At 47.8% G+C, this 27,762-nt stretch overlaps 2 protein-coding genes across 6 annotated transcripts; one reads left to right on the top strand and one right to left on the bottom strand.

Moving 5' to 3' along the window:
- Positions 1-2,580: 2,580 nt before the first annotated feature.
- Positions 2,581-17,827, bottom strand: dedd1 (death effector domain-containing 1). 2 transcript variants are annotated; one of them, XM_031575681.2, is made up of 6 exons: positions 17,491-17,827; positions 16,017-16,533; positions 15,758-15,910; positions 14,700-14,828; positions 4,459-4,832; positions 2,581-3,189 (listed from the first exon to the last, which is right to left on the bottom strand). In XM_031575681.2, exons 2-6 carry the CDS (start codon positions 16,480-16,482, stop codon positions 3,178-3,180), a joined length of 1,134 nt encoding a protein of 377 aa, XP_031431541.1. In that variant the 5' UTR covers positions 16,483-16,533; positions 17,491-17,827; the 3' UTR covers positions 2,581-3,177. The 2 variants fall into 2 exon arrangements, with proteins under 2 accessions (XP_031431541.1, XP_012675413.2); XM_012819959.3 differs by lacking the exon at positions 17,491-17,827 and adding an exon at positions 16,729-17,484.
- Positions 17,828-17,870: 43 nt separating this feature from the next.
- rabac1 (Rab acceptor 1 (prenylated)) lies at positions 17,871-24,258 on the top strand. Of its 4 annotated transcripts, none has more exons than XM_031575686.2 (7): positions 17,871-18,015; positions 18,555-18,675; positions 19,440-19,652; positions 20,421-20,518; positions 21,642-21,743; positions 21,962-22,346; positions 22,457-24,258. In XM_031575686.2, the coding sequence occupies exons 2-6, from the start codon at positions 18,602-18,604 to the stop codon at positions 22,048-22,050; spliced, it is 576 nt and encodes a 191-aa protein (XP_031431546.1). In that variant the 5' UTR covers positions 17,871-18,015; positions 18,555-18,601; the 3' UTR covers positions 22,051-22,346; positions 22,457-24,258. The 4 variants fall into 4 exon arrangements, with proteins under 4 accessions (XP_031431546.1, XP_031431545.1, XP_031431544.1 ...); XM_031575685.2 differs by having other exon boundaries at positions 17,871-18,019; XM_031575684.2 differs by having other exon boundaries at positions 17,872-18,015; positions 18,558-18,675.
- The last annotated feature ends 3,504 nt before the right edge of the window (positions 24,259-27,762 follow it).

Genomic DNA, 27,762 nt, shown 5'->3' with positions numbered 1-27,762 from the left:
TCTAGTGCTGCACCAGGTGAAGCCACCAGTAGAGGTGCAGCACCAGGCGGCCCCTGCACTCCTCGTCCCCTCGTCTTCCGTGGGCGGGGGCTCCAGGACGGCGTACCCCGAGGCGCAGGGTTCCATGACCTGAACAAACACCTCCTCACGCTCCCCGCTGGCCAAGTGCGCTGCAAGGGCCTCTACGCTGCCAGGCTCCTCCACGTCCAGCTCGATACAGGGGCCCAGGAGGAACAGGGGGTCTAGAGACACCTTCGTCCAGGAGGCAGAGAGGGGGCACTGGGGCTTAGACTGCAGCTGGCGAGGGGCAGTTTCAGCCACCGACAGCGAGTAGGTGATGGCGGCGAGGGAAGGGGACGTCCCCGGGTCCAAAGCTCCGGGCTGCTGCTCTGCGCCCTGAAGCTTGACCTCTTCCTCCACAGAAGAGCTGGTGGTGGCACGCGCCTCCACCTCCTGCCACTGGGGGGCAGCGTACTCCTCCTGAGTCCACGCAGTACCAGAGAGCATCTCATGGTAGTCGAAGTCAGGGGGGGGCAGCAGCAGCTCCTCGAAAGGGGAGGACTGCTCGTCACGCTCCCCTGCGCTGTCTGTGGAGGTCGGCTGGCCGGGCGATGGAGCCAGCAGCTCTGTGGCAAAGGTGACCTCCCAGGGCCCGGGGCCCCTCAGGCTGGGCAGCCAGGACTCCGGCACCTCCAGAGGGGGCAGCTCGGGCACAGGGCTCTCTGGCCGTCGCTGCTCACTGAAGTCCTGGCTGAAAGAGCCCTTCAGATCCTCTGCATCATTAACGAGAACCTCCCTATCAACGGGAGCCACCGTATGCTCGGTGAGGTTCTCAGCAGCTTGAGTGAGAACCTCAGTACCTTTGACAGGGGTCTCAGTATCTCCAGTGAGGGTCTCAGGCAGCTGGTCATCTTCTGATCTTAGCCCTCTGAGATGGGCCTCCAGGTCCTTACACAGCTCTGACATGTTGCGCCTACACTGGCGGGCAGAACACACCTCCTGCTGAGGGTCTGTCTCCTCATGGCTGGGGACAGGAATGCTGGGATCACTCACCACTCCTCCCAGCTCCAGACTCTCACTGCGCCTGCTCAGAGCACCAGGCCCACCAGGGGGCAACGGCGGCCCAATCAAGATTTTGATGGGGACTTTGTCCCCCTGACTGTTCTCCATTTCCATTCGTGAAATTAGATCCGATAACTTTCAAGATCAGCCGTTAAGACGGCGCATGAATCGAACATCGAATGCGTCAGTTATTATTACATAAACTGGAATTCGTTTGTAACCACGGAAACCATAAAATGCGCATAATATGAAATCAAACGATGTAGCAAATAAAACTTTATTGTAACTCCATCTGTCTACTTCTTAATAATACAGTTTGTGTGAACACTGTGTGAAATGTTACCCCCTTAGGTCGACTAGCGATGTAGACGCTATCGCTTTTTTAATCCAGTCGTCAACAATTATTTCTAGGACAGAACATGGCAAGTCTATATTGAAAGGTTGCCTATCGACTTTGGTAGGCTGCAAAAAACGCAATAGTCTATCCCATAAACCCCATAAACTGATGCTGCCAAAGTTAAGTAGGCGTTGATAGTTTATGTTTTACTTAGTCTGGCTAATATTTTTATTAAGAGCGGGATCAGTGGGGCTAATTGTCGCAGGAGTGTGGTCACGTTAGCAGAATGGTTAACGTAATGTGCATTTTACATTTTCATTTGTATAATGCGTGGTTTGATGAAAATTACACATTGCTTCACTTAAAGTAACACTATGCAACAATTTGACACTTTTTGAGATATGGTTTTATAGACAACTAGTTTTGGTACCATCCTCAAATTCATTTTGATATCATTTGGTCATGTGAAGGACAGATAAACACCTGTGTCTTCCCCACTAGCCAACCAGGATATGCCCTGTGTAGTTTTGTGTAACGGGCTGGTACACCCTGCAAAAATGGATGAAAAGCTTTCACACGCATGACATTGCCAGCTAAACTGCAAAAAAAGACACCAGTTAGTGTGTTGGCAAGCTTCTATCAGTGTCAGCTGGGCTGTTGGTGGTGTTTGCAAGGTTTTTGCGTGCCTTTTAGGTAGTTAGCTGACTAGTTTTGGAACAGAACTCCGTATTGCTACTTTAAAGACTTGCTGAACGGGAATGCAGGTTACAGCGCGTGCCTTCTTCTGTTTGCGTGGATAACGGCACTTGTGTGTTACGAACAGACACGAACTTTATTCAACACTTAATGAATGAGAGCAGAATAGTGGTGTGTGATGTCTGTAATCCTCCGAGCAAAGATTGTGTAGCTACAAGATGACTAACGCTGCCACTGAACCAATTCAAACACAGACACACAGAAGACAAGACACACTCGTTTGACTGATAAAGACTTCCTTTACCCGAAACTAATTCAAATGTACACAAATATATTGAATTGAGATTGAATTAAGTACAACAAAGGAGAGGTGAAAAGAGGCAACCTCCCTGTCACCAGAACAAAGACATCATATACTTATATTCTTTTATCCATTCATTCTTCAATGCACCGTGAGTGAAGGTGAGAGAACCTCCCTCCCTCCCTCCCTCCCGCCCTCCAGGGGGCGATACTGAGCAGGAGGCAGATGAAGGCGTTTCTTCTCAACTCAAACACAAGGGACCAGACACTGGTCCTGATCAGAACACCCAACTGCTGTAGGAAACCAGGACGTTTTCTTGTAACCCCTTCCACCCCCCCCCCCCACATAGAAAAAAAAACACATCAGTCATCCCAGACCACGAGGACCAGTGACCCTTGACCCCTTCCAGCTAATGATCTCATTCCATCAGGTTGAAGTTTGGCACTCGGTTCAACACTGTTTCACCCCCGCCTCCCACCAGCCTCACACACACACACACGTGTGTGTATGTGCACCTGTGTGTGTGTGTGTGTGTGTATGGGTGCGAATGTGGATGTGTGATCATTTTTTATATCTGTGTGCGTTATTACCCTGCAGTGCAGACAGTAGGACAGGAGCTGTGTGTGTGTGTGTGTGTGTGTGTGTGTGTGTGTGTGTCCAACTTAACAGCAGTTTGGCTTCCAGTGCAGCCTGACACAACGCAGCATCATCATCATCATAATGGTAGTAAGTTCTCATAAATAAATAATATTTCGTTGTGTCTTCACCGGCGTGCCTCTCTTCAGGCCAGGAGCTGCGGACAGCAGAGACAGAGTAGCCATTATCATCATCATCATCACCATCATCTTCATCATCATCACTATCATCATCATCACCATGACAGGATGTTAGGGGCCTGTCACTGGTAAGCTCTCTGTCTTTAAAATGAGATAACCCCCTTATCAGTATATAATACCATGGTAACGCTGGATGCTTGTAGCACACACCCTTCCTCACACCTGGCTGTACATGACGGTGTCACACACACACACACACACACACACACACACACACACACACACACACACACACACACACACACACACACACACACACACACACACACACACACACACACACACACACACACACTCTCTCACCTCTGTGTTGTCTGTGAGGTGCACACACACACACAAACACAAACACACACACACACACACACACACACACACACACACACACTCTCACCTCTGTGTTGTCTGCGAGGTGCACACACACACACACACACACACACAAACACACACACACCCTCTCTCACCTCTGTGTGGTCTGTGAGGTGCTCCAGTAGGTGTCTGCTTCCCTGCTCACACACACACACACACACACACACACACACACACTCTCTCTCACCTCTGTGTGGTAGTCTGTCAGGTGCTCCAGCAGGTGCCTGCGTCCCTGCACACACACTCACACACACACACACACACACACTCTCACACACACACACACTCTCACCTCTGTGTGGTCTGTGAGGTGCTCCAGTAGGTGTCTGCGTCCCTGCTCACACACACACACACACACACACACACACACACACTCTAACCTCTGTGTGGTGGTCTGTCAGGTGCTCCAGCAGGTGCCTGCGTCCCTACTCACACACTCACACACACACACACTCTCACACACACTCTCACCTCTGTGTGGTCTGTGAGGTGCTCCAGTAGGTGTCTGTGTCCCTGCTCACACACACACACACACACACACACACACACACACACACACACACACACACACACACACACACTCTCACCTCTGTGTGGTGGTCTGTCAGGTGCTCCAGTAGGTGTCTGCTTCCCTGCTCACACACACACACACACACACACACACACACACACACACACACTCTCACCTCTGTGTGGTGGTCTGTCAGGTGCTCCAGTAGCTGTCTGCGTCCCTGCTCACACACACACACACACACACACACTCTCTCTCTCACCTCTGTGTGGTGGTCTGTCAGGTGCTCCAGTAGGTGTCTGCGTCCCTGCTCACACACACACACACACACACACACACACACTCTCACCTCTGTGTGGTGGTCTGTCAGGTGCTCCAGTAGGTGTCTGCGTCCCTGCTCGTAGTCGTCCTGGTCCACGCTGACCAGCAGCTGCAGGCGGTGGTGCCCGGCGGCGCGCCTCAGGGCGTCGGTCAGGAACACGTCCTTGAGTGCCTCCGTCAGCGCGCCGCTCAGGTAGTCGGCCCAGAACGCGTCCAGCTTGGACACCTCGGAGAACTTGATGTCGCAGTTGATGGAGCCCAGGTCCCGCGCCCGCAGCATGGCGTTGGCACGGCCGAACAGCTCCAGCTGCCGCGCCAACGGCTCGCGCTTGTCCGAGGACACGGACGCACGCAACACGGACTCCTGCTCCGAGTACTCAGGGCGCACGCGCAGACGGATATCTGAAGGAGAGAGAGAGAGAGAGGGAGAGAAGAGAGAGAGAGGGAGAGGAAAGAGAGAGAGGAGGGAGGTGGAGGAGAGAGAGAGAGAAGGAGAGTTAGAGAGAGACAGGGAGGGAGAGGAGAGGGAGGTGGGAGAGAAGAGCGAGAGAGAGGGAGGGAGAGGGAAGGAGAGGAGAGAGAGAGAGGGAGGAGGGAGAGGAGAGAGGTAGAGGAGGAAGGGAGGGAGAGGAGAGGGAGGAGGGAAAGGAGAAGGGTGGAGAATGTCACGGAAGATAAATAAAAAAAGAGAGAATGAGAGGAGAGACAGAGAGGAGAGACAAAGAGAGACAGAGAGAGAAAGAAAGGAGAGCGACAGAGAGAGAGAGAAAGAGAGAGAGAGAGAGAGAGAGAGAAGACACGTGGTCAGTGAGGAGAAGGCAAGGAGTGTGTCCAATCACAGTGCCATTAATGATGCCCTGCACACACACACACACACACACACACACACACACACACACACACACACACACACACACACACACACACACACACACACACACACACACACACACACACACACACACACAGCAAGGAGTGTGTCCAATCACAGTGCCATTAATGATGCCCTGCACACACACACACACACACACACACACACACACACAGTGGCATTAATAATGATGTAAAGAGCTGCTGCATTCTCTGATCTGTGGACTGATGTGGCCGCCTGAGGCAGCACAGCACAGCGAGGGCCTGCACACACACACACAGACACAGAGCGAGGCCCTGCACACACACACACACACACACACACACACACACACACAGACACAGAGCGAGGCCCTGCACACACACACACACACAGTGAGTCCCTGCCCTTCACACACAAACACACACAGTGAGGCCCTGCACACACACACACACACACAGCGAGGCCCTGCGCACACACACACACACACACACAGCGAGGCCCTGCACACACACACACACACACACACGAGTCCCTTCCCTCCACACACACACACACACACACACCGAGTCCCTTCCCTCCTCACACACACACACACAGCGAGTCCCTTCCCTCCACACACACACACACATATACACACACACACACACACACACACAGCAAGTCCCTTCCCTCCACACACACACACACACACACACACACACAGCGAGGCCCTTCCCTCCACACACACAGGAAGCCCTAGGCACACACCCTCAGACCCCTCGGCATCACTGGCAAGAGAGGGCGCGCTTGGCACTGTGCCAGGCAGGGTGACTGCCTCTGCCCGAGCAGCAGGACGGGTGGCATTTCAGGTGGCATGGTATGAAACTCAACTGGAGTTGGGGCTTATGGGGCATTGCATTTAAACTTGGCTGGCGCTGGTTGGCGAAGAAAAGAGTGGTACTGATGACCTCATTACGCCTGACAGCTCCGTCTGACCACCATTCAGTGTGTTGAGTGGAGCTGATGACCTCATTCAGTGTGTGGAGTGGAGCTGATGACCTCATTCAGTGTGTGGAGTGGAGCTGATGACCTCATTCAGTGTGTGGAGTGGAGCTTATGACCTCATTCAGTGTGTGGAGTGGAGCTGATGACCTCATTCAGTGTGTTGGGTGGAGCTGATGACCTCATTCAGTGTGTGGAGTGGAGCTGATGACCTCATTCAGTGTGTGAAGTGGAGCTGATGACCTCATTCAGTGTGTTGGGTGGAGCTGATGACCTCATTCAGTGTGTGGAGTGGAGCACAGAAAAGCACTGTCAGGTGTGGGGGCTGGGGGGCGGGGGTCACGTGACTGATGACCCTCAGAAGCCCGGGGGTTCAAACACACGGGGTGACCCTGAACTGGGGGACATCCTGGGAGACCACATGGGATTTGAACCCTGATTGGTTGATTCACTTCCAGGCAGGACATGTGGCAGGGCAGAGACAGGGGTATTAAGACAGAGAGGGCAGAGACATGGGCAATATGGCAGACTAAGGTTAAGGGCTTTAAGACTGGGGCATTGGGGCAGACAGGGAGTAGAGGCTTAGAGCCACGGGTGTGTGTACGGGCATAGCAGACAGATACCTGCCGCAGACACCAGGAGTGTGTAGAGGGTATAAGAGTGTGCAGGGGCAATAGAGTGTGCAGGGGTGGAATGCTGTTTATATCTGAGAGACCTAGGAGTGGTGGGGCTGAATTGCATAAGCGGGTGGGGCTGATGCTGCCTGAGCATACTTAAGTCAGTCACACACACACTCTAATCTTACTCAGACACTCAGACACTCCCACACACACAGGCACGGGTCGGGTGGGGTTGATCCAGAGGGTCCCCCCAGGAAGCGAACAGGACTGATGCATGCAACAGCACAAACTACAGAGAGAGCGGGGGGGGGGAGCATACATACTGGAGTCAGAGTGGCGCTGGGGCGTGATGTCATTTCCTGTCATGTGATTAGCCCTGAGGTCAGAGCTGGAGCTGGACCAGTGGATCTTCTGAACGAGGCTGAAACACATTCCCTGGCTGACAGACGCCACAGTGGCCTCGCTTCTAATGTTGTAGTCACCCACAGGCTTCTTCAGGGGGCCTGACTGAGGCAGAGCTACAGCTTCCTTACTGGTCAATGCAGAACATGAGAACACAGAGCTCCACAACATCAGTCCCACCCCTGACCCACTAGCAACTAGTCTAAGAGTAGAGCTAGCTAACCTGACCCCCTAGCAACTAGTCTAAGAGTAGAGCTAGCTAACCTGACGCCCTAGCGACTGGTCTGACAGTAGAGCTAGCTAATCTGACGCCCTAGCAACTAGTCTAAGAGTAGAGCTAGCTAACCTGACGCCCTAGCGACTGGTCTGACAGTAGAGCTAGCTAACCTGACCAACTAGCGACTAGTCTAAGAGTAGAGCTCGCTAACCTGACCCCTTAGCGACTAGTCTGACAGTAGAGCTAGTTAACCTGACCCCCTATCAACTAGTCTAAGAGTAGAGCTAGCTAACCTGACCAACTAGCGACTAGTCTGACAGTGCAGTGTTGTTTTCCCCAGGTATATGTCTAGTGTGGGCAGGCAGGCATAACAGGAACAGTAGAAGTATGGACACAACAAACGGACCACACAGGGTGTTGAAGCGCTTTCTTTGTTCTCTGCACAGTTGGTCACACACACACACACCCCCGGGCCACAGGAGCCCTCCGCCTGGACAAAACATCACATTCCATTTTGTTGTTGTTAAGGTAATTCAGGCTTATCCACTTTATAGTGTCTCATTTCTTTCTCCTCGAGGAAGTTCAAGAATACTTCACATTGTCTCTGTTTTACAGTAAGCACCTTTAGAACATTTGACACAGCAGAGGTTTCAGATCCAGTCATGGACAATGAGCTACAGAGTGTTAACTTCAATGAGCTACAGAGCCCTTAACTTCAATGAGCTACAGAATGCTAACTCCAATGAGCTACAGAGTGCTAACTTCAATGAGCTACAGAGCCCTTAACTTCAATGAGCTACAGAATGCTAACTCCAATGAGCTACAGAGCCCTTAACTTCAATGAGCTACAGAATGCTAACTCCAGTGAGCTACAGAATGCTAACTCCAATAGCTACAGAGTGCTAAGCTAACTCCAATGAGCTACAGAGCGCTAACTCCAATGAGCTACAGAGTGCTATGAGCTACAGAGTGCTATGAGCTACAGAGTGCTAACTCCAATGAGCTACAGAATGCTAACTCCAATGAGCTACAGAATGTTAACTTCAATGAGCTACATAATGCTAACTTCAATGAGCTACATAATGCTTACTTCAATGAGCTACATAATGCTAACTCCAATGAGCTACATAATGCTTACTTCAATGAGCTACAGAGTGCTTACTTCAATGAGCTACAGAGTGCTAACTCCAATGAGCTACAGAATGCTAACTCCAATGAGCTACAGAATGTTAACTTCAATGAGCTACATAATGCTAACTTCAATGAGCTACATAATGCTTACTTCAATGAGCTACATAATGCTAACTCCAATGAGCTACATAATGCTTACTTCAATGAGCTACATAATGCTAACTCCAATGAGCTACAGAATGCTAACTCCAATGAGCTACATAATGCTTACTTCAATGAGCTACAGAATGTTAACTTCAATGAGCTACATAATGCTAACTTCAATGAGCTACATAATGCTTACTTCAATGAGCTACATAATGCTAACTCCAATGAGCTACATAATGCTTACTTCAATGAGCTACAGAATGCTAACTCAAATGAGCTACAGAATGCTAACTCGAATGAGCAATGTGGGTACTGCCTGACACTGCTAACCCATTTGATCCTGAGATACGGAGAATAATCATTGCAGCATTTACATCAAACACTCTGCACTGGATCCGCGGTATCAGGCTCTGGCTTTTGAGACAAAAAGGCTGCAGTGTTGATTCGGTGGCAGTGATTATTGTGACTGGTCATTGTTTCTCTGGGTCTCAAAGACAGTATTACACACTTCATCATAAAAAAAGAGGCATTTGCTCCCGAAGGCCACAGAGATCTCTTCAGCCAGCTCGGCTGCTCATTTCACTCACAGGAGCGTCTGTTGTTGCTTTGTTTTTTGAAGTTCTCAGTAACATCAGAAGCGAGTGTCCAGCCCCGTTCGCCCGTCCGCCCGTCCGCCCGTTCGCCCCCTCCCCCCTTGTGAGGGCGTGGTGAGTTACTGAGCAGTCACGTGGCGCGGAGGCCGTGGAGAGTTAACAGATCCGTTTGATTCCTGCTGAGCAACGGAGTGACCGGAGGGGAGAGAGAACGAGAGCACAGCACCCCCTTTCCCTTCAGAGCCTTTTCGCTTGTGACACCTCTGTTTTTGGGCAAGGTCATTCTCTCCCTCTTTGTGTGTGTGAGGACGAGCAAGCTGTTTTTGTCCCTGACACACACAAGCACGCGATTCAGTCTGATTTTTTGAACTGCAAACACAGAGAAACAGAAAGAGAAGCATATTTTGGGTTGAACTTTTTTTGTTTTCTTGTCATTGGTTGAGTTCTGGTTAAAACAAGGCAGGCAAAAGCAATGACAGTACACATGGACATCAACGCAAGTCTCTCACACGGTTAGGAGCAGGCAGGCAGTCTGAGAGCCGAGGCTCAGTCATGGCGGAGATCTGGGAGCTACAGGACTCTGGCTCTCACGGTGATTAGCTTAAAGGACCATAGAGATCTGGGAGCTACAGGACTCTGGCTCTCACGGTGATTAGCTTAAAGGACCATAGAGATCTGGGAGCTACAGGACTCTGGCTCTCATGGTGATTAGCTTAAAGGACCATAGAGATCTGGGAGCTACAGGACTCTGGCTCTCACGGTGATTAGCTTAAAGGACCATAGAGATCTCGGGGCTACAGGACTGTGGCTCTCACGGTGATTAGCTTAAAGGACCATAGAGATCTGGGAGCTACAGGACTCTGGCTCTCACGGTGATTAGCTTAAAGGACCATAGAGATCTGGGCGCTACAGGACTGTGGCTCCCAGGCTGATTAGCTTAAAGGACCATAGCTTTGAAGTCATAGAGCTTGGAGTTTAAGGACCACGGCCTTCATGTGGTATAGCTGGGACTCAGAGGACTACAGATCATTAGTTGTTTTTTCATTTCATGTACAATATATAATCGATACTCTTTTTGCCAAAAATGTAATAAAAAATAATGTATTGTTTGGCTTGAAGGTGTAAATAATTACTTTCGGTGTTTAGCTCCATTCACGGAGGACGATCATGGCAAGCGCCCTCTACGGGTCACATAGGATCATGGCAAGCGCCCTCTACGGGTCACATAGGATCATGGCAAGCGCCCTCTACTGGTCACATAGGATCATGGTCATTGTCTTAAATTAGCAGAATGATTTAGCCAAGTCATTCAATTAGCTTTAGTCCATGAGCGACAGACTTTGCTCATTGTTTTGCTTGTTGCCAGTTCCCTGTCAATGACATTAGGTGCCCAAAGAGCAGCGAAAAGGCTACGATACGGTGAAACCCTAAACCCTAACCCCTGACCCCTAACCCCTGACCCCTAACCCATGAGTCGGCAACCCCAGTGAGCCACAACCTGCGGAGGCCAGAGATCCTGTATTACTTTAGAGATCGGTGGACTTAAGGGTTTAGTCTCCTTTCTCAAACCAGTTTCATCGGCCTGTATGACTTTAGTGTGAGGTTTGGCGTTTCAAGGTTTACAATCTGACTACATTCATTCATTTCGAGTGGGTTTACACATTCAGCAGTTCATTTATTGTCTGTGGTTATCAACAGTTTCCTGGAAAGATGCAAGGCTGAGTGAATGTTAAACTGAAGCACGAGTCGGCTGGCACCTCAGGGTCACGACTTGGAACTTTAGAATAGATCATTATTATGACTGCAATAGGACAACAGGGTCTGGATAACAGCTGATTGGATAACAGATCCAATCTGAACAATGCAAACGCTTAATAGATGCAGCGTTCCTGTTTCGAGGCCATCAGCCCCGCGTCTCTGATCTTTAGCACAGGAAGTGACATAGGCTGACGGGAAGTGACATAGGCTGACAGGAAGTGACATAGGCTGACAGGAAGTGAGGCGTGCTGGAGCTGAAGCTCTCTGCCAGTTGGGTAATTTTCCTCAGAACTCATTCAGTAAAAGGTCACAGAGATGCGCCATGGCAACGCTACGCTGCTTTTTTCCTCAGCCCCGTCAGAAATGAGCAAGAGCTGATGAATGACTAGAGCACGAGCCAGACAGGTCTCAGGGCATTTTCAATGGGCTTGTCTCAGGAGCGGGGGGGGGGGGGGGGGGGTCTGTGGTCTGTCAACCTTCTCACTTGAAACACCTGAACATTTTTCTTTTCCTGTGAGATTTGGCAGGGTAGTATTTGAATGATCACATTATCTGTTAGTGGGGTGCTTTTTTTGAACATCGCAGCCTTCCTGAAAGTTCTGAGGAATATACCAACGACTCTGGGGCGGACTTCTGTAACTATGGAGATCTACACAACCCCTTCTCCAGAGGCAGGGGGGGCAGAGGGAGACTACGTGTGGACAGACATTGGCCTGAGGGGGGCAGCACTGAGCAGAGGTCAGAGGTTACATGGAAACAGGCACATGAACAGCTTTGTTTGTGGTTTACCTGCGGCGTGGGCGTGGCCTGGGGGAAAGAGCGCCAGTGCGGACACACACCTGAGAGAATACAGCGGCTGTGTTCTTTTTGTCTTTTTTTTTTTGCAGCTCTCTCCCTCTCTCTATCCATTCTGCACCTTTTTCCTACGCAATCCTGAGTCAACCTGCTGGGATTAAATGCGGAGTCAAGAGAGCAGAGAGCATGTGCACAGGGTTCATCACAGGTCAAAGTTGAAAGGTTAAAAGGTCAGACACAGCACTGCAGGACACTCGGGCGACTGGGAGCTGGAGGATGGTTCTATGTTCTGTAGTGAGATTCATAAACCTTCATAACCTGAAGTACTTACAGGACTGATCAAATCTCACACTCTGAGCTGGCCACATCACCGTAGTCTTGGAGTAGTTTGTAGAGAACTGGATGACTGGTAGTTAGAATGGTCTGTGTAGGTAGAATGGTCTTTTAGCGGCTAGTGGTTTAGCGTTCTCATCTTAGCAGACACTGGATGAAGAATTACTCAAACACTCTGCAGGACTCGGGGATGTCGTGGGCCGTGTTAATCCGAGAGGGTCTCAAAGGGCACTGAAAGGTCACATGACTACATCAGCAGGGTTAAGGTTCAGAGGTCGGAGGTCAGATGACTACATCAGCAGGGTTAAAGTTGAGGGGTCAGAGGTCACATGACTACATCAGCAGGGTTAAGGTTGAGGGGTCGGAGGGCAGATGACTACATCAGCAGGGTAAAGGTTGAGAGGTCAGAGGGGAGACTACTGGCAGTGAGGAGGCTGCGGTGGGCGTACAGACATGTGGTCTGGTCAGGGTTTGGCTATGAGGAGCGTCACAGGTCTGCACTGCGCTCCTGACTGCTGCTCACAAAATACAGCAGCTCACAAAATCATCACTTTACACAGAAACACACACATACACACACACACAGGGCCTATACAGCAGCTCACAAAAGCATCACTTTAAACAGAAACACACACACACACACACACACACACACAGGGCCTATACAGCATCTCAGAGCAGGCAATACGTGTCTGGAACTTTCCATATCGTCAAACAAGCACATGACACAAAATCATCACTTTACACAGAAACACACACACACACACACACACACACACAGACAAAGAAAGAAAAGGAGTAGACAAATAGAGGAGATATGGAGACTCAGGGAGACAGACAGACAGACAGACAGACAGACAGACAGACAGACAGACAGGAGACAGACAGGAGTAGATGTTAGGGATGAGATGGATGAATGCTATAAGGATGGAGAGATGAGAGTAGGAGCACCCCGACTGAAACAGGGTGAGGGGTCAAACCTAGGGTCAGGGGTCGGGGTCAGGGGTGAGGGGTCAAGGTGGGTGTAACCACAGGAGTAATGATATCAGAATGCATTGATACACAGAAAATGAAAAAAAATCTTACATTGCAGGGAGCAGACACAACGCCATTCTCCATCACAGCAGACACAACGGCGCTCTCCATCACAGCATTAAAACCCGAAGCGTCTCAGGTACAGGGCCTCTGGAGGGAGTGGCTCAGGTGTCTGTGTGCTGTGCTTCTCTGTGAAGCGTGTGTGTGTGTGTGTTTGCTGTGCTTCTCTGTGTAGCGGTAGCCAGCGGCTAAACATCACTCCCTTAAGGTACAGGATTGCTTGTCCACACAATGCAGGTCACATCTGCATGTGTGTGTGTGTGTGAGTGTGTGTGTGTGTGTGTGTGTGTATGTGTGTGTGTGTGTGTGTGTGTGTCGGTTCGCTGTGCTGCACTGTAGAGATTATGGCGCCTTCTATTTGAACTAAGAAGTCGGAATTTTGGAGTTCCCAGTTGGAAATGGAAGTCAGATTTCTATCGCGGAAAGTCTGACAAACCTACCAACCCTGACCTCAAAGTCCAAGATGGCCGCTCCACACATCGGCAGTGTGGAAACTGTGTGTAGTAATATACTGTTTATTAACACTTCTGTCTTATTTGTGTCTCATTCAATCAGTTATACACACAGTACTGTGGACATGTTGCTATGGTGATAGTTGCTATGGTGTTTGTGTGCACAAAATGACACATAATGCGTTGTTATCAACTGTTATTGCTAATATCTGGGAACAGTTGGTTTTCCGACTCGTCGTACTGGGACGTGGTGAACCCGGGGGTGTGACGCCATTCCCAGCTCCGACTTCCAAGATACATGGAACGCAGCAAAGGCTAGGGGGTTCAGAGGTCAACCACCCGGCAACCACCATGTGATCTATCAGTGGGCGGAGCTCAGTGGCCTGAGTGTGTCCTTACATCAGACTCCATAGCATGCCGTTATACTGTTATAATGGCGTATAATGTTAGCGGTCCCTGTCCCATTAACCTTACAGGAAAACATACTGACGGGAGGAAGCAGCAGCAGAGCCGGAATGGAGTTCAAACAGAGCCGCGACGGGACAGTTGCACTGCCCTGCTGCATGGAGAGGGACATGACATGGAGAGGGACATGACATGGAGAGGGGAAGAAACTTCAGTTTCAGCTAATCTTTCCCCAGTCATGCCAACCAGGCTGTAGACGTAAAGCCATCACACACACACACACACACACACACACACACACACACACACACACACACACACACACACACACACACACACACACAGACACAGACACAGACACACAGAGTGGCCATGATGGGAGGAATAGGGAAGTCAGGGAAGGGAAGAGGAGTGTGACACTGACATGAGATGAGAGAGGAGAGAGTGACGTGACGAGTGGGAGAGGGACGGGGAGAAGAGTTCTTACCACAGGTGACTTTGTTTGGGACGGGTGGCGGCGGGAGCTCCTGCGGTTTGGGGCCTTTTCTACGCGTCCACAGACGCCCTTTGCCCCGCTTCCGCCGGGCGGGGTTTGCTGACCTCACAGGGTCAATCCCTGAGAATGCAAACACACACAAACACACACTTCGGTTAGTAAAGGTCAGCTGAAATCAGTGTGCCCTGTAAAACTCTCAGAACATCATATCCCACGCTCTGATGTGTAAACTGGCATGATCTCCCACGCTCTGATGTGTAAACTGGCATAGATTGGCATGATCTCCCACGCTCTGATGTGTAAACTGGCATAGATTGGCATGATCTGCCACGCTCTGATGTGTAAACTGGCATATACTGGCACACTCTGATGTGTAAACTGGCATGATCTCCCACGCTCTGATGTGTAAACTGGCATGATCTCCCACGCTCTGATGTGTAAACTGGCATATATTGGCATCATCTCCCACGCTCTGATGTGTAAACTGGCATATACTGGCATGATCTCCCACGCTCTGATGTGTAAACTGGCATCATCTCCCACGCTCTGATGTGTAAACTGGCATCATCTCCCACGCTCTGATGTGTAAACTGGCATCATGAACGTCCCCTGGCAGCTCTACTCTGCCAGCTCTGCCAACAGGTCCGGATTTGGGTCAGTGTACCATCTAATACCCACTTACAGCTGTGCAGAAATGTGACTGCAGGTAAGCGGTGCCTGCATTTACACTGGGCGGCTCCTGGAGCGGCTGTGCAGTGACAACAACCTGTGTGTGTGTGTGTGTGTGTGTGTGCGCGCAGTAGTCACAATGACACTCTCCATCTCTTCACAATGGTCTGGGCCGGCACGGTCACAAACTGGGTTGGCATCTTGGAGTCAATCCTCTCAATCATGGCTGGCTCACTGGCACCCACACCCCAGCACAGCACAGCACAGCCCAACACACACACACACACACACACACACACACACACACACACACCAAACCCAGGAACTGCCCCAGCCCATGCTTCACAGCCCCCTCCCTCTACCCCATCGCTTGGCCTCACCTTCCCTCCAAAGCTGAGAGGAGCAGTCGTTAGGGGGGTGGTTGGCATGACAGTCGCTAGGGGGGTTGGCATGACTACAGCTCCTGGCGTCCTCAGAGCACCCCTCCTTGGCCGTCTCGTCCAGCTGGACCATGTAGTCTCTCTCTGGTGACACTGTAGGCACACAGAAGGTCAGTGCATGGGGAACGGACCAAAGCTCCCCTCTCTCCCGGTAGCTGCTGCAGCATCATCATGCCAAGGCTAGCGCGCGATTTCTCACCTGTTCTCCGCTTCTTGCGCGAGACGAACGGGAGGAGATCGTGGCGTGTGAGCACGCGCAGGAGCTGCAGCAGAGGCTCCAGGTTGGCCTCGCTCAGATGGCCTCTCCTCTCGAGCTCCAGCAGCAGCTCCACCCCGCACTTGGGCTTGTGTCGGGCGGCCTCGGGACATGGGGCGCCCCGGGGACGGATCCGGCGCCAGGATTTCACCAGCCGGGGGTCTGGCGGTGTGACCACCTCTAGCTGTCCGGAGTCGCCCCTAGCCACTTGGGTGAATTTTTCTGGATCAAGGGGGTGTTCGTCGTCGGGGTACATTTCGTCCAATAGAAAAGACAACACTTCGACGTCCGTTTCCGTCAGATGAGAGCCCACGACTTCGTAAATTTCATGAGGAGTGAGCATGTCATAGTAGGTGAAACATTCGGTTTCCTCCCACGGGCTGAACCGAGGGGGGCGACATGTAGCCATAGTTAGCGAGCAAGCCAACACAAACTCCTATGGCCCTAAGGACAACTTCTCCTGTTGAAGACGAGAACAAAGAGAACATTGTATAAATATGGGGGAAACCAGAACAATGTTACACCACCTTCGACTGAATTGTAATAAGCACAGAGTGTTGGTCAGAATATATGCGACTGGTTAGCTTATCCTATACAACACCAAACGCTAGCGAGCGATAGCTTGCTGTGAACTCCTTGTTAGCAGAATACCCACCACTACGTCCGTAGCTTTTTCCTCAACCAACAGTTAATATTCAGATATGCTGAGCAACGTTTCAAGACAGCGGTTTTTCTTTTAGCTTCAGTTAATAACTTTAATGCCTACAACAAATGCTACAGATACATGCATCGACTCCACATCGGAGACTTGAGTTCACGCCCAACCGTGTTGACAGTGTAACATCAGGTTTTCAACATCACGTGTACATATTACGCAATGTCACGTTGCACACAACCTTGGTCAAAACAACACAAATCATTACGGAAAGGTTGTCAAATCAGGACATACAACATACCATGTGACATATGACATATATAATTATCGCCTTAAAAACAATTATTTGTCTAATTTCCACGCGCTGTGTGGAACATTGATGGTCGTAACAGCTGACTTTGCAGGATCAGCTGTTTCCGTATTATTGTTCAGTTAGCCAACTGGCGGCCGAGAGATGCTAATGTTTATCAGATTACGCCAGCTAGCTACAACTAACCATAGCTGCTAAACGTTGACTTGCTTATTATGACATGTTTTTCAAATATATTCACACTGATTAAAATAGTAACATGCCCCCGAATACGGTCAACGCTAGTTATCTAGCTAGTTGGTGAGCAAGTTACCGTGTGTTTGTAAAATGCACTCAAACAATCCAGACCAGACTACCGTTAGTTTGACCAGCAGTCTAGCGAAATAACGGGCGAGATCATCAAGAACCCCCCTGATTGCCCGTATCGTGTTAAAACCATGACGCATACCCACCTTTCAGATTGGACAAACAGCTGCCAACAGATTCAGATGATGCCAATGTGGCCTATTACCCTCTCATGTATTGTCAAGCACGCTAAGCACTTTCTCTGTCGTATGGCGCACAAAGCCACTGCTGATGCTCGCCGCTTGTTTTTATTTCCTGTCAGTTACAACAAAATCCTTATGAAGTTGTCGTTTTCGTTTTTGTATATGACAATATATAACGTAAAATGTAAAACTGATTAATGGTCAACTAACAAATGCCCAATGCGAATTGGGAACTGGATCGTGCCGTCAACAAATGCAACGATTCGTCGTCGCGCGTCCAGTTGTATTCAGGGGTGACAGGAATTCATATGAATGCCCGTTTCAGCAGGTGGCGCTAAGCATGGGTAGTATACTGATCTTAGTAAGGAAAGTATGAAAAAAAAAGTGGAAACTGTGACGTCGTCAACATGCTTCCACATCACTTCCCCTGCCACGAAAACCATTGTAAACAGGAACACACAGGGAAGTTGAAAATACCAGCCTTCAAACGTAGGTGCGTAATTTGTATTAATTATGTACCATATCAGACAGTAGCCGAATCACTCTGTATAGCTTCTCAGATTCAGTTGCGCTTGGTCATCATAGATGTCTTCAGCGCAAACGGGGGGGGGGGAGATTTGAATCTGGTATTGGGTAACTTGCCTACCTAGCTAGGTAGCTAGCTAGATCAGACTTATAATTGTTGAACGGAGTGTGGCATAATTACACCCATAAGTTATAATTATTGTGAAAAAGAGTGCATTAGTTACGTGTGTGTGTGTGTGTGTGTGTGTGTGTGTGTGTGTGTTGTGCCTTCAAAACAACGGGAAGACCACTCCTGCCCTGTGACGGTCACAATTTCTATTGTTAGCTTTTAGCCACATCTTATAACTTCGAGGTTAGATATTAAAAACAGCACTGCTTGCATAGCTGTTGTTATGCAGCAGAAACGATGGTAAACCCCATGTACCTAAATTATCTTTCGATGTCCAGATTGGTCTCCATATCTTGTTTTATACAACCTTAAACATCATCTCTTGTTTCGTCAGCAGTTGTCAGACAGCATTGGAGTGATCCACGGACCTGACGAGTCGAGATGGATGTCAAAGTGGACGATCCGTTCGCCGCCGAGGCGGAAGAGGATCTGGTGGCCCCGAGCATCATGGGGAGGTTAGCTATGAGCTGGGTTTTCTTTGTCATTGTAGTAACTTGAACAACGTTATGTTCAATCTGTTTATTACCACGTAATCCAACAGTACAGTTTCATGCAGGTAGCTTTATCCAACTGCTAGCATGCAGGTAAACTTCCAACTGACACCCAGACCAACCACTCACTCCAGACTACTGCTGCCACCTAGTGGCTTGACTGCTAAAATAGTAAATACACTTTACTACAGTCATGTTATGTTAATCCAGACAAACAGTCAACCGCGTTAAGTAATTGAGTCAGTACAGAATAGTTTTCTATACATTTTTGCACAAATGTTTCATGAAAATAATTCGTATTGACTGTATCTGTGTGCTGCTGTACGCCGTTCTGACTGAAGGCTCTGTTTAAATCGAATTGGTCTGAGTATGGTGTAAGCATAGGACACATGTGTGTTGTGCTGACTTGAGTTCATCTTGTTGGAGTAGTTGTCCTACATAGGAGTTTTCCAACTGATGGAGTCGGTCTCCCGTAGCGCAGGTCTCCCGTAGCACCCGTCTCCCCTAGCACCGGTCTCCAGTCCGAGGCCCTGGGTAGCAGTACCCTCAGCCTCACAACACATATAGGAATTCCTTTGTGTGGGTGTGTGTGTGTGCGCAGTGGATGTTGTGTGTGTGTGTGTGTGTCCGTGTCCGTGTCCTGCAGATGAGTGTGTGTGTGTTAAGTGTGTGTGTCTGTGTCCTGCAGATGAGTGTGTGTTAAGTGTGTGTGTGTGTGTGTCCTGCAGACTGGGTCTGCCCAAAGGCCTTTCTCCACACGTGGCGAGGGAGTGGTTCGACCGGCGCCGGAAGTCCATTCGGCCGTGGGCCAGCTTCGTGGACCAGCGCAAGTTCTCCAAACCGCGCAACTTTGGGGAGCTCTGCCAACGAGGGGTGCGCAACCTGGACACCTACCACAGCAACTACACCTTCATCTTCATGGGCCTCATACTGTACTGCATGTAAGACACACACACACAGACACACACACACACACACACACACACACACACACACACACACAGTAATCATAGGCTAAAGCAGGGGAGTGATCTCCTCACAAGCACTAAACTAATATACATTTACTCCACTAAACTAATATACATTTACTCCACTAAACTAATATACATTTACAACACTAAACTAATATACATTTACAACACTAAACTAATATACATTTACAACACTAAACTAATATACATTCACAACACTAAACTAATATACATTTACAACACTAAACTAATATACATTTACAACACTAAACTAATATACATTTACTCCACTAAACTAATATACATTTACAACACTAAACTAATATACATTTACTCCACTAAACTAATATACATTTACAACTCTAAACTAATATACATTTACTCCACTAAACTAATATACATTTACAACTCTAAACTAATATACATTTACTCCACTAAACTAATATACATTTACAACTCTAAACTAATATACATTTACTCCACTAAACTAATATACATTTACAACTCTAAACTAATATACATTTACTAAACTATACATTTACTCCACTAAACTAATATACATTTCCAAACAAAAGCCAGAGTGGAGTTATAAAAGAGTATATCTATGCCCCTCTACCCCATCTCTCTCCCTCCTCTCTGTCTCTCTCTCTCTCCTCCTCCTCCCTCTCTCCTCCTCCTCCCCCCCCCCTCCTCCTCCTCCTCCTCCTCCTCTCTCCTCCTCCTCCTCCTCCTCCCCAGTATTAGCTCACCCATGCTGTTGATTGCCTTGGCCGTGTTTGTTGGAGCTCTCTACATCATCCACCTCAAGTCGCTGGAGAGTAAGCTGGTCATATTTGGTGAGTGTGTGTGTGTGTGTGTGTGTAGGGTGTCTGAGTGTAATATATAGAGTCAATGTGCTTGTGTGTGTCTGTGTGTAGGGTGTCTGAGTGTAATATATGTAGTCAATGTGTTAGTGTGTGTGTGTGTGTAGGGTGTCTGAGTGTAATATATGTAGTCAATGTGCTTGTGTAATATAATATACGTAGTCAATGTGCGTGTGTGTGTGTGTGTGTGTGTGTGCGCGCGCGCTTACATCCCTGTCTGTCTGCCAGTTTCCATTCCTGTCTCTCTCTGTCTTCTGTTCTGTCTCTGTTTTGTCACACTAGCTGTCTGTCTGTTTCTTCTTGTCTGTCTGTGTCTCATTAGCTTTCTTACAGTTTGACTGACGGTCTGTCTGTCTGTCTGTCTGTCTGTCTGTCTGTCTGTCTGTCTGTCTGTCTGTCTGTCTGTCTGCCTGCCTGTCTGTGTCTGATTGGCTATTTGTCTGATTTTCAGTCAACCTGTCTGTCTGTGTCTCATTAGCAGTCTCTCAGTCTGACTGGCAGTCTGTCTGTCTGTCTGTCTGATTAGCTGTCTGTCTGTGTCTGATTAGCTGTCTGTCTATCTGTCTGTCTGATTAGCTGTCTGTCTGTGTCTGATTAGCTGTCTGTCTATCTGTCTGTCTGATTAGCTGTCTGTCTGTGTCTGATTAGCTGTCTGTCTATCTGTCTGTCTGATTAGCTGTCTGTCTGTGTCTCATTAGCTGTCTCTCAGTCTGACTGGCAGTCTTGGTCTGTCTGTCTGTCTGTCTGTCTGCCTGTCTGTGTCTGATTAGCTGTTTGTCTGTCTGATTGGCTATCTGTCTGATTTTCAACCTGTCTGTGTCTCATTAGCTGTCTCAGTCTGACTGGCAGTCTGTCTGTCTGATTAGCTGTCTGTCTGTCTGTCTGTCTGATTAGCTGTCTGTCTATCAGTCTGTCTATCAGTTTGTCTGATTAGCTGTCTGTCTGTCTGTCCGTGTCTGCTTCTGTACAGCAGCTAGTGGATGTCTGAGCTTGTTTGTCTCCTGCTCTGTGATTGGTGGGTTAACCTCCTGTTGCCCTGCCTCCTGCTCTGTGATTGGTGGGTTAACCTCCTGTTGCCTGGCCTCCTGTGTTGTAGGGCGGGAGCTAACGTCGGGTCACCAGCTGGGATTGGCTGGCTGTGTCTCCTTCCCCGTGTTCTGGTTGGCTGGAGCAGGTACTGCTGTCTTCTGGGTTCTGGGTGAGTATAGTCCCCCCCCCCCCCCCACACACACACACACACACACACACACACACTACAGCACCATAGACAAACATGGCTTCTGCAGCAGAGTGTGTGTGAGAGAGACAGTGTTTGAATATATGTGTATGTGTGTGTGTGTGAACAAATTCAGCCTGCTCATGGTGCGTGCTCATACCAGACTGCCTCTCTCATTGGTTATCTGTGCTGTCACTCAGGTGCCACGCTGGCTGTGATTGGCTCCCATGCTGCCTTCCGTGAGCTGGAGTCGTCAGACCTGGACGAGATCCTGATGGAGCCTGTCTAAGCAGAGCTCCGCCCTTCACCCCTGACCTTCGACCCCTCACCCCTGACCTTTCACCTTCCAAGTCTCCTATTTACCCAGAATGCACGTCTTCTCAAGCCTCCTATATATTCATGCTCTTCTCTTGTCTTCCCCATGGTAACGCTACTGTGATGTCATGCTGACTGATGGACACATGGACTAACCAGCTGCTCCTGTAACTGTACTGACTCAAAGGCAAACACACACACACACACACACACACACACCAGTCGCTCTTGTGACTGTACTGACATAAAGGCAAACAAACACACACACCAGTCGCTCCTGTGACTGTATTGACACAAAGGCAAACACACACACACACACACACACACACACACACACACACACCAGTCGCTCTTGTGACTGTACTGACATTAAGGGAAAGACACACACACACACACACCAGTCACTCCTGTGGCTGTGCTCCATAAGGTAGCCTGTGTCGTGACTGGGGCCTGAAGCCTATAAGCACACCAGCAGACAGCATCCATACCTCCATATCTGATGTCCACATTACCCAGCTTTGCCATCCATACCTCCATATCTGATGCCCACATTACCCAGCTTTGCCATCTATACCCTCCATATCTGATGTCCATACAGGCTCTGTAATGTGTCTGATTTATAGAGTCCATATCTCATGTGTGGAATGAGAGACAGCACAGCTCTGTAATGTGTGGTTTATAGAGTCCATATTTGATCTGTAGAATAAGAGTTAAATGCACCCTGTGCCTGGACCTGGTGACACTGGTGCTATTCACCCGGGCCGAGTTTGGGGCGCCTGACGGAGTCGCCCTGGTGCCTGACGGAGTCGCCCTGGTGCCTGGCGGAGTCGCCCTGGTCCAGCCCTGATGCCTGACGGAGTCGCCCTGGTGCCTGACGGAGTCGCCCTGGTCCAGCCCTGATGCCTGACGGAGTCGCCCTGGTGCCTGACGGAGTCGCCCTGGTCCAGCCCTGATGCCTGTTACGGAGCAGTATGACTGCAGCCACAGCACACACTAACTGGGGGTTTTATTGGGAGAGTTAAATGCGCCTAAATGCGCCCTGGAGGTTATTCTAAGCAGGGGTTTTAGTGACAAACCTGGGTGATTTATCTCCCGGCAAAACTGCTAAAAGAAGAGCCCTAAACCTTTGTGTTGCTAGGAGAATGAAACCATAGGGCTCTTCTATTAGGAGGTTTACCGCTTACTCTGAGAGACCTTACCCAAGTTTGGCCCTTAACCACGTACTGAGAACACCCTCCTTGGGTTCTGAGAGTAATGAAGTTACCTAAAAAGGTAAAATCCCTGTGTGTCTGGGGATATTGAGTATGTTGTGTGAGTATGTTAGCTATGTGAGTATGCTGTGTGAGTATGCTATGCGAGGAAGTTAGCTATGTGAGTAAGTTAGCTATGTAAGTATGCTATGTGAGTAAGTTAGCTATGTGAGTAAGTTAGCTATGTGAGTATGCTGTGTGAGTAAGTTAGCTATGTGAGTATGCTGTGTGAGTAAGTATGCTATGCGAGTAAGTTAGCTATGTGAGTATGCTGTGTGAGTAAGTATGCTATGAGAGTAAGTTAGCTATGTGAGTATGCTATGCGAGTAAGTTAGCTATGTGAGTATGCTATGCGAGTAAGTTAGCTATGTGAGTAAGTTAGCTATGTAAGTATGCTGTGCGCGTGAGCCTGCAAATTAAGACCAACCCTCATGTTTATTTCTGTGCACTTCTGCTATGCATTCATCTGTGTAGGAGCTTCCTGTGTGATGAGACCGCTAGGGCTGGTAGAGGAGGTGTGGCTGTAAGAGCTGCTATTGAAATACTGCAGTAGAACAGGCCTCCCATGTACAGGAGAGATGGGGCTGCATTGATTAATCATGCTAGCGCAGCTTAGCTTAGCTTATTGTTGTGTTATCTTACAGGTCTGCCATATACAGGAGAGATGGGGCTGCATTGATTAATCATGCTAGTTTAGCTTGCTTTAGCTTAGCTTATTTTCATGTTATCTTACTGTAAGTCACTTAAGATGAGCTTACATTAGTTTATTTTAGCTTAGCTTACTTTATCTTGGCGTATGTTAGTTATGCTGGCCATGGAACAATCTGTTCTTTTCTCTTCATGTTTTTTTCTACCTTTGTGTTCTGTTCTTGGCTCCTTATTTTACACGATACAAATGGGAAGTGCAATAAATCTATGTGCATGTAACAGAATGTTCATTGTCTCTCGCTGCGTGTGTGTGTGTGTGTGTGTGTGTGTGTGTGTGTGTGTCCTTTATTCCTTTACTTAAAAATGGTAGTGAATGTTGCCAGAAGTCCGTTATCTGTCTGATTTTATATGCCATTAGTCCAAAAACCAGGACACTGGACCTGAGCTGGCCCTGTTAGATCTTTTCTAGAGTCTATCTGTCCCCATTAGATCTGTTTTGGGGTGGATCGGTCCCCATTAGATCTGTTCTACAATAGATTTGGCCCTGTTAGGTACGTTCTAGAATAGATTGGGCCTCGTTAGTTATGTTCTAGAATAGATAGGGCCTCGTTAGTTATGTTCTAGAATAGATAGGGCCTCGTTAGGTATGTTCTAGAATAGATTGGGCCTCGTTAGGTATGTTCTAGAATAGATAGGGCCCTGTTAGGTATGTTCTAGAATAGATAGGGCCTCGTTAGGTATGCTCAAGAATAGATAGGGCCCTGTTAGGTATGTTCTAGAATAGATTGGGCCTCGTTGGGTATGTTCTAGAATAGATCGGAGTGGATATAGGATTCTCATGCCTCCTCTCATCTTTGTCCTACAACTCCTCCCTCAGCCCTGACACATTTGACCTCTGTGACCGGAGCGCCATGGTAACAGTTTCAGCACAGACCTCATCTTTAGGTTGCCATGGTGATGACCTTGCAGACCACAGTTGCCACCCTTCCCTTTTGAGCATACTATAACAGAAGCACCCAATCGATATCCTATTAGTGTAGCATCGTGGGGGTGTGAGTGAGTTAGTGTGTGTGTGTGTGAAAAATAAATGGGTGAGAAGTTAGTGTGTGAGAGAAAAAAGATTGTGTGATAGATGGGGGATATCGGAGTGTGTGTGAGTGATGGAAAACTGAAACCTTCTGTGCAAGTCTGTGTGTGTGTGTGTGTGTGTGTGTGTGTCATTCCTACAATATTCATTGAAATCACTGAGATTGGCACAGTTCCTGCAATGATTCACATGTAGAACCAATATGAATACAGTATGTGCTTAACTTTGTGTGTGTGTGTGTGTGTGTGTGTGTGTTACATAGTGCTGGGCTTTGCTTTGCTTCCTGCTCTGGTCTGTGCATCTCTTCCTGTAGGTGGAGACTGGGCGTGATCATGTCATTACTGGGACCGGCCTACACGGATAAAAGCCATCCAGTTTCTTGTGTATTATTGTTTCACTCATAAGTTTTCCCCTGACATCAATAAAGGAGCAAGATGCTCGCTACCTGGCTCGTGAAATCAAGTTTGGCTGACTGTTGAACTGACTGTCAACACACTGGACGTGTAAAACACATAGCAAGAACAGTACAACACAGCCCTAACTAAACTAAACTAAAGTTTTTTTTTTAATTGTCCCGCTGCAATTAATACGCCGACGTCAATCAAAATCTATTGTCTATAAAGGAAAGCATTGCCATAGATCAGGGGTAAAAAAAAAATCTCCCGTTCATCGCGTCCATTCGTGCCCCACACTTTACATTTAGTAAAACCTCTCGTTCCTTTTTACCAAAGCGAATCAAATTATGAGAAGTGAAAGCATTGCACAATCACACCAATCAGGGCTCAGCGTGCGATTTGCTCTGAAGTCCTTTCGGTTTCGTCAGTTTCGTTTCTTTCGTTGAGCGCGAGCTACGCGGAATTCGTTACAACCCCGCTGCAGCATTTTGAGGATGTTTTATGCTCATGCTTACTTAACGCTACATAAATGATGGAAATAATGGAAGAAACGGCTGACACTTACTTGCCTGAACACCCTTGGCCTTATTTGGGCGAACTTTTTGAATTGGAAGAAAGGAAGGACTCATTGTATTTTGAGTATCTTCTCTGCCTGTCTATGCACAATACAATATCACCAGTGTTGTGCACGTTCACGCCTCTCATGAACTAGTTCAAAGTTCAGTTCATACAAGTAAACATGAGTCGTTCACGTTCATAGTTCACCATTTAAATTCTGAACTAGTTCATAGTTCAGTTCATTTTCCTTTTTTTTTTTATTAGTATGTAGTACCATTTAAATAATTAATTATACAGGGAACTAATAATAATAACTTGCTCTTCAGCAATGATATGCTACTGGCTTAATCTCAGATCAACAAGGGCATGTACACTAAATGAAAGACCGCTCAAATGTTAGCATAGGTAAACCCTGTAACACTCGTATTTGTACATTAGCAGTTTATGCTAAGCGAGTTCACGAACAGTGCATCATGCTAGATCAATTAAGTGACAGTGCTCTTAACAATGATGAGAAAGCTAAACTATAACAAACACATAATAACAAGGTAAGCTACAAAGTAAAACTCATGTATACATGGACGCACACAACTTCAACAAAGTGCAACGTTCAATTATGTGAAAATATGCCCGAAGTTAACTGCTACTCCATCTAAATATGCCATGAAGCTATATCAAAACATTGCACCGTGAGAAGTGGAGTCACATGACCAAACGCAATTACCAAATATGGTAATTTACCGAAACATGGTCTGTCTGGGCAATTTAACAAATAATTACTATGGCCTTTTTAACAGGTAGGCTACTGAGCAACGACATGGTACAAGCATTCGATTTACACAGTGTCTTTCCTCAGCAGAAGGAAAACATTCCGTAATGTTTTAGCTAGACCTCAGTGGCGCTGGACCTCAGATAATATGAACGTGTTCACCGTTCAAATTCATTATTTGTCATGAAGTTGCGTTCAGTTCATCGTTCTCATAAAAATGAACGTGTTCAATGAACGCGTTCTTTTGAACGCGTTCATGCACAACACTGAATATCACTACATACTTCTTTACAGTCTTCGGTGCAGACTGGTATGGAATTTATGCAAAAACTAGTTCCTGTAATGACATTTTTTTTTAGGTTTGATCTGAGGTCACGTGTTTTGTTTTGACTTTCGTCTGTTTTTGTACCTAGGGTTGTGTGGGGAATATCACTACTATCACTAGTCTTCAGCACAAACTAGTATAACACCACATTCTCTGATTGTGTGGAACTAGTTCCTGTAATGGTATTTAGCATACTTTGAAACATAAATCAGGATTAATGAGTTTAAGGGTAACACAGACATATAGATGTGATATAGTAAAGGTAAAATGAAATAATTGTTCTCTAGTGCTGTTATTTCATAACCACTTGGTCTTACCTAATGGCAATAGATAGCTTTCAATGTTTTGTGCTTATACTTTTTAATGGACAAATGTAAGACACTATTTAAAGAGTGGCATTAGTATTTTCATCTTATATCAGTTGATTGAGCAGGAGCTTTGATGTGAAAATGATAAAAGGCCATTAGAACCATAATTCATCAAGGTACTTTTACTTTTAATACTTAAGTATATTTGAAGGCAAATACTTTTATACTTCTACTTAAGTAGAAATTCAAAGTGCATACTTCCACTTTTACTGGAGTAATATTTTACACAAGGTATCTATACTTATACTTAAGTACGTAGTTAGTGTACTTCGTCCACCACTGTTAT

This window comes from Clupea harengus, chromosome 11, assembly GCF_900700415.2.
Source record: "Clupea harengus chromosome 11, Ch_v2.0.2, whole genome shotgun sequence".
Lineage (NCBI taxonomy): Eukaryota > Metazoa > Chordata > Actinopteri > Clupeiformes > Clupeidae > Clupea > Clupea harengus.
This window is presented reverse-complemented; position numbering and strand designations above follow the sequence as displayed.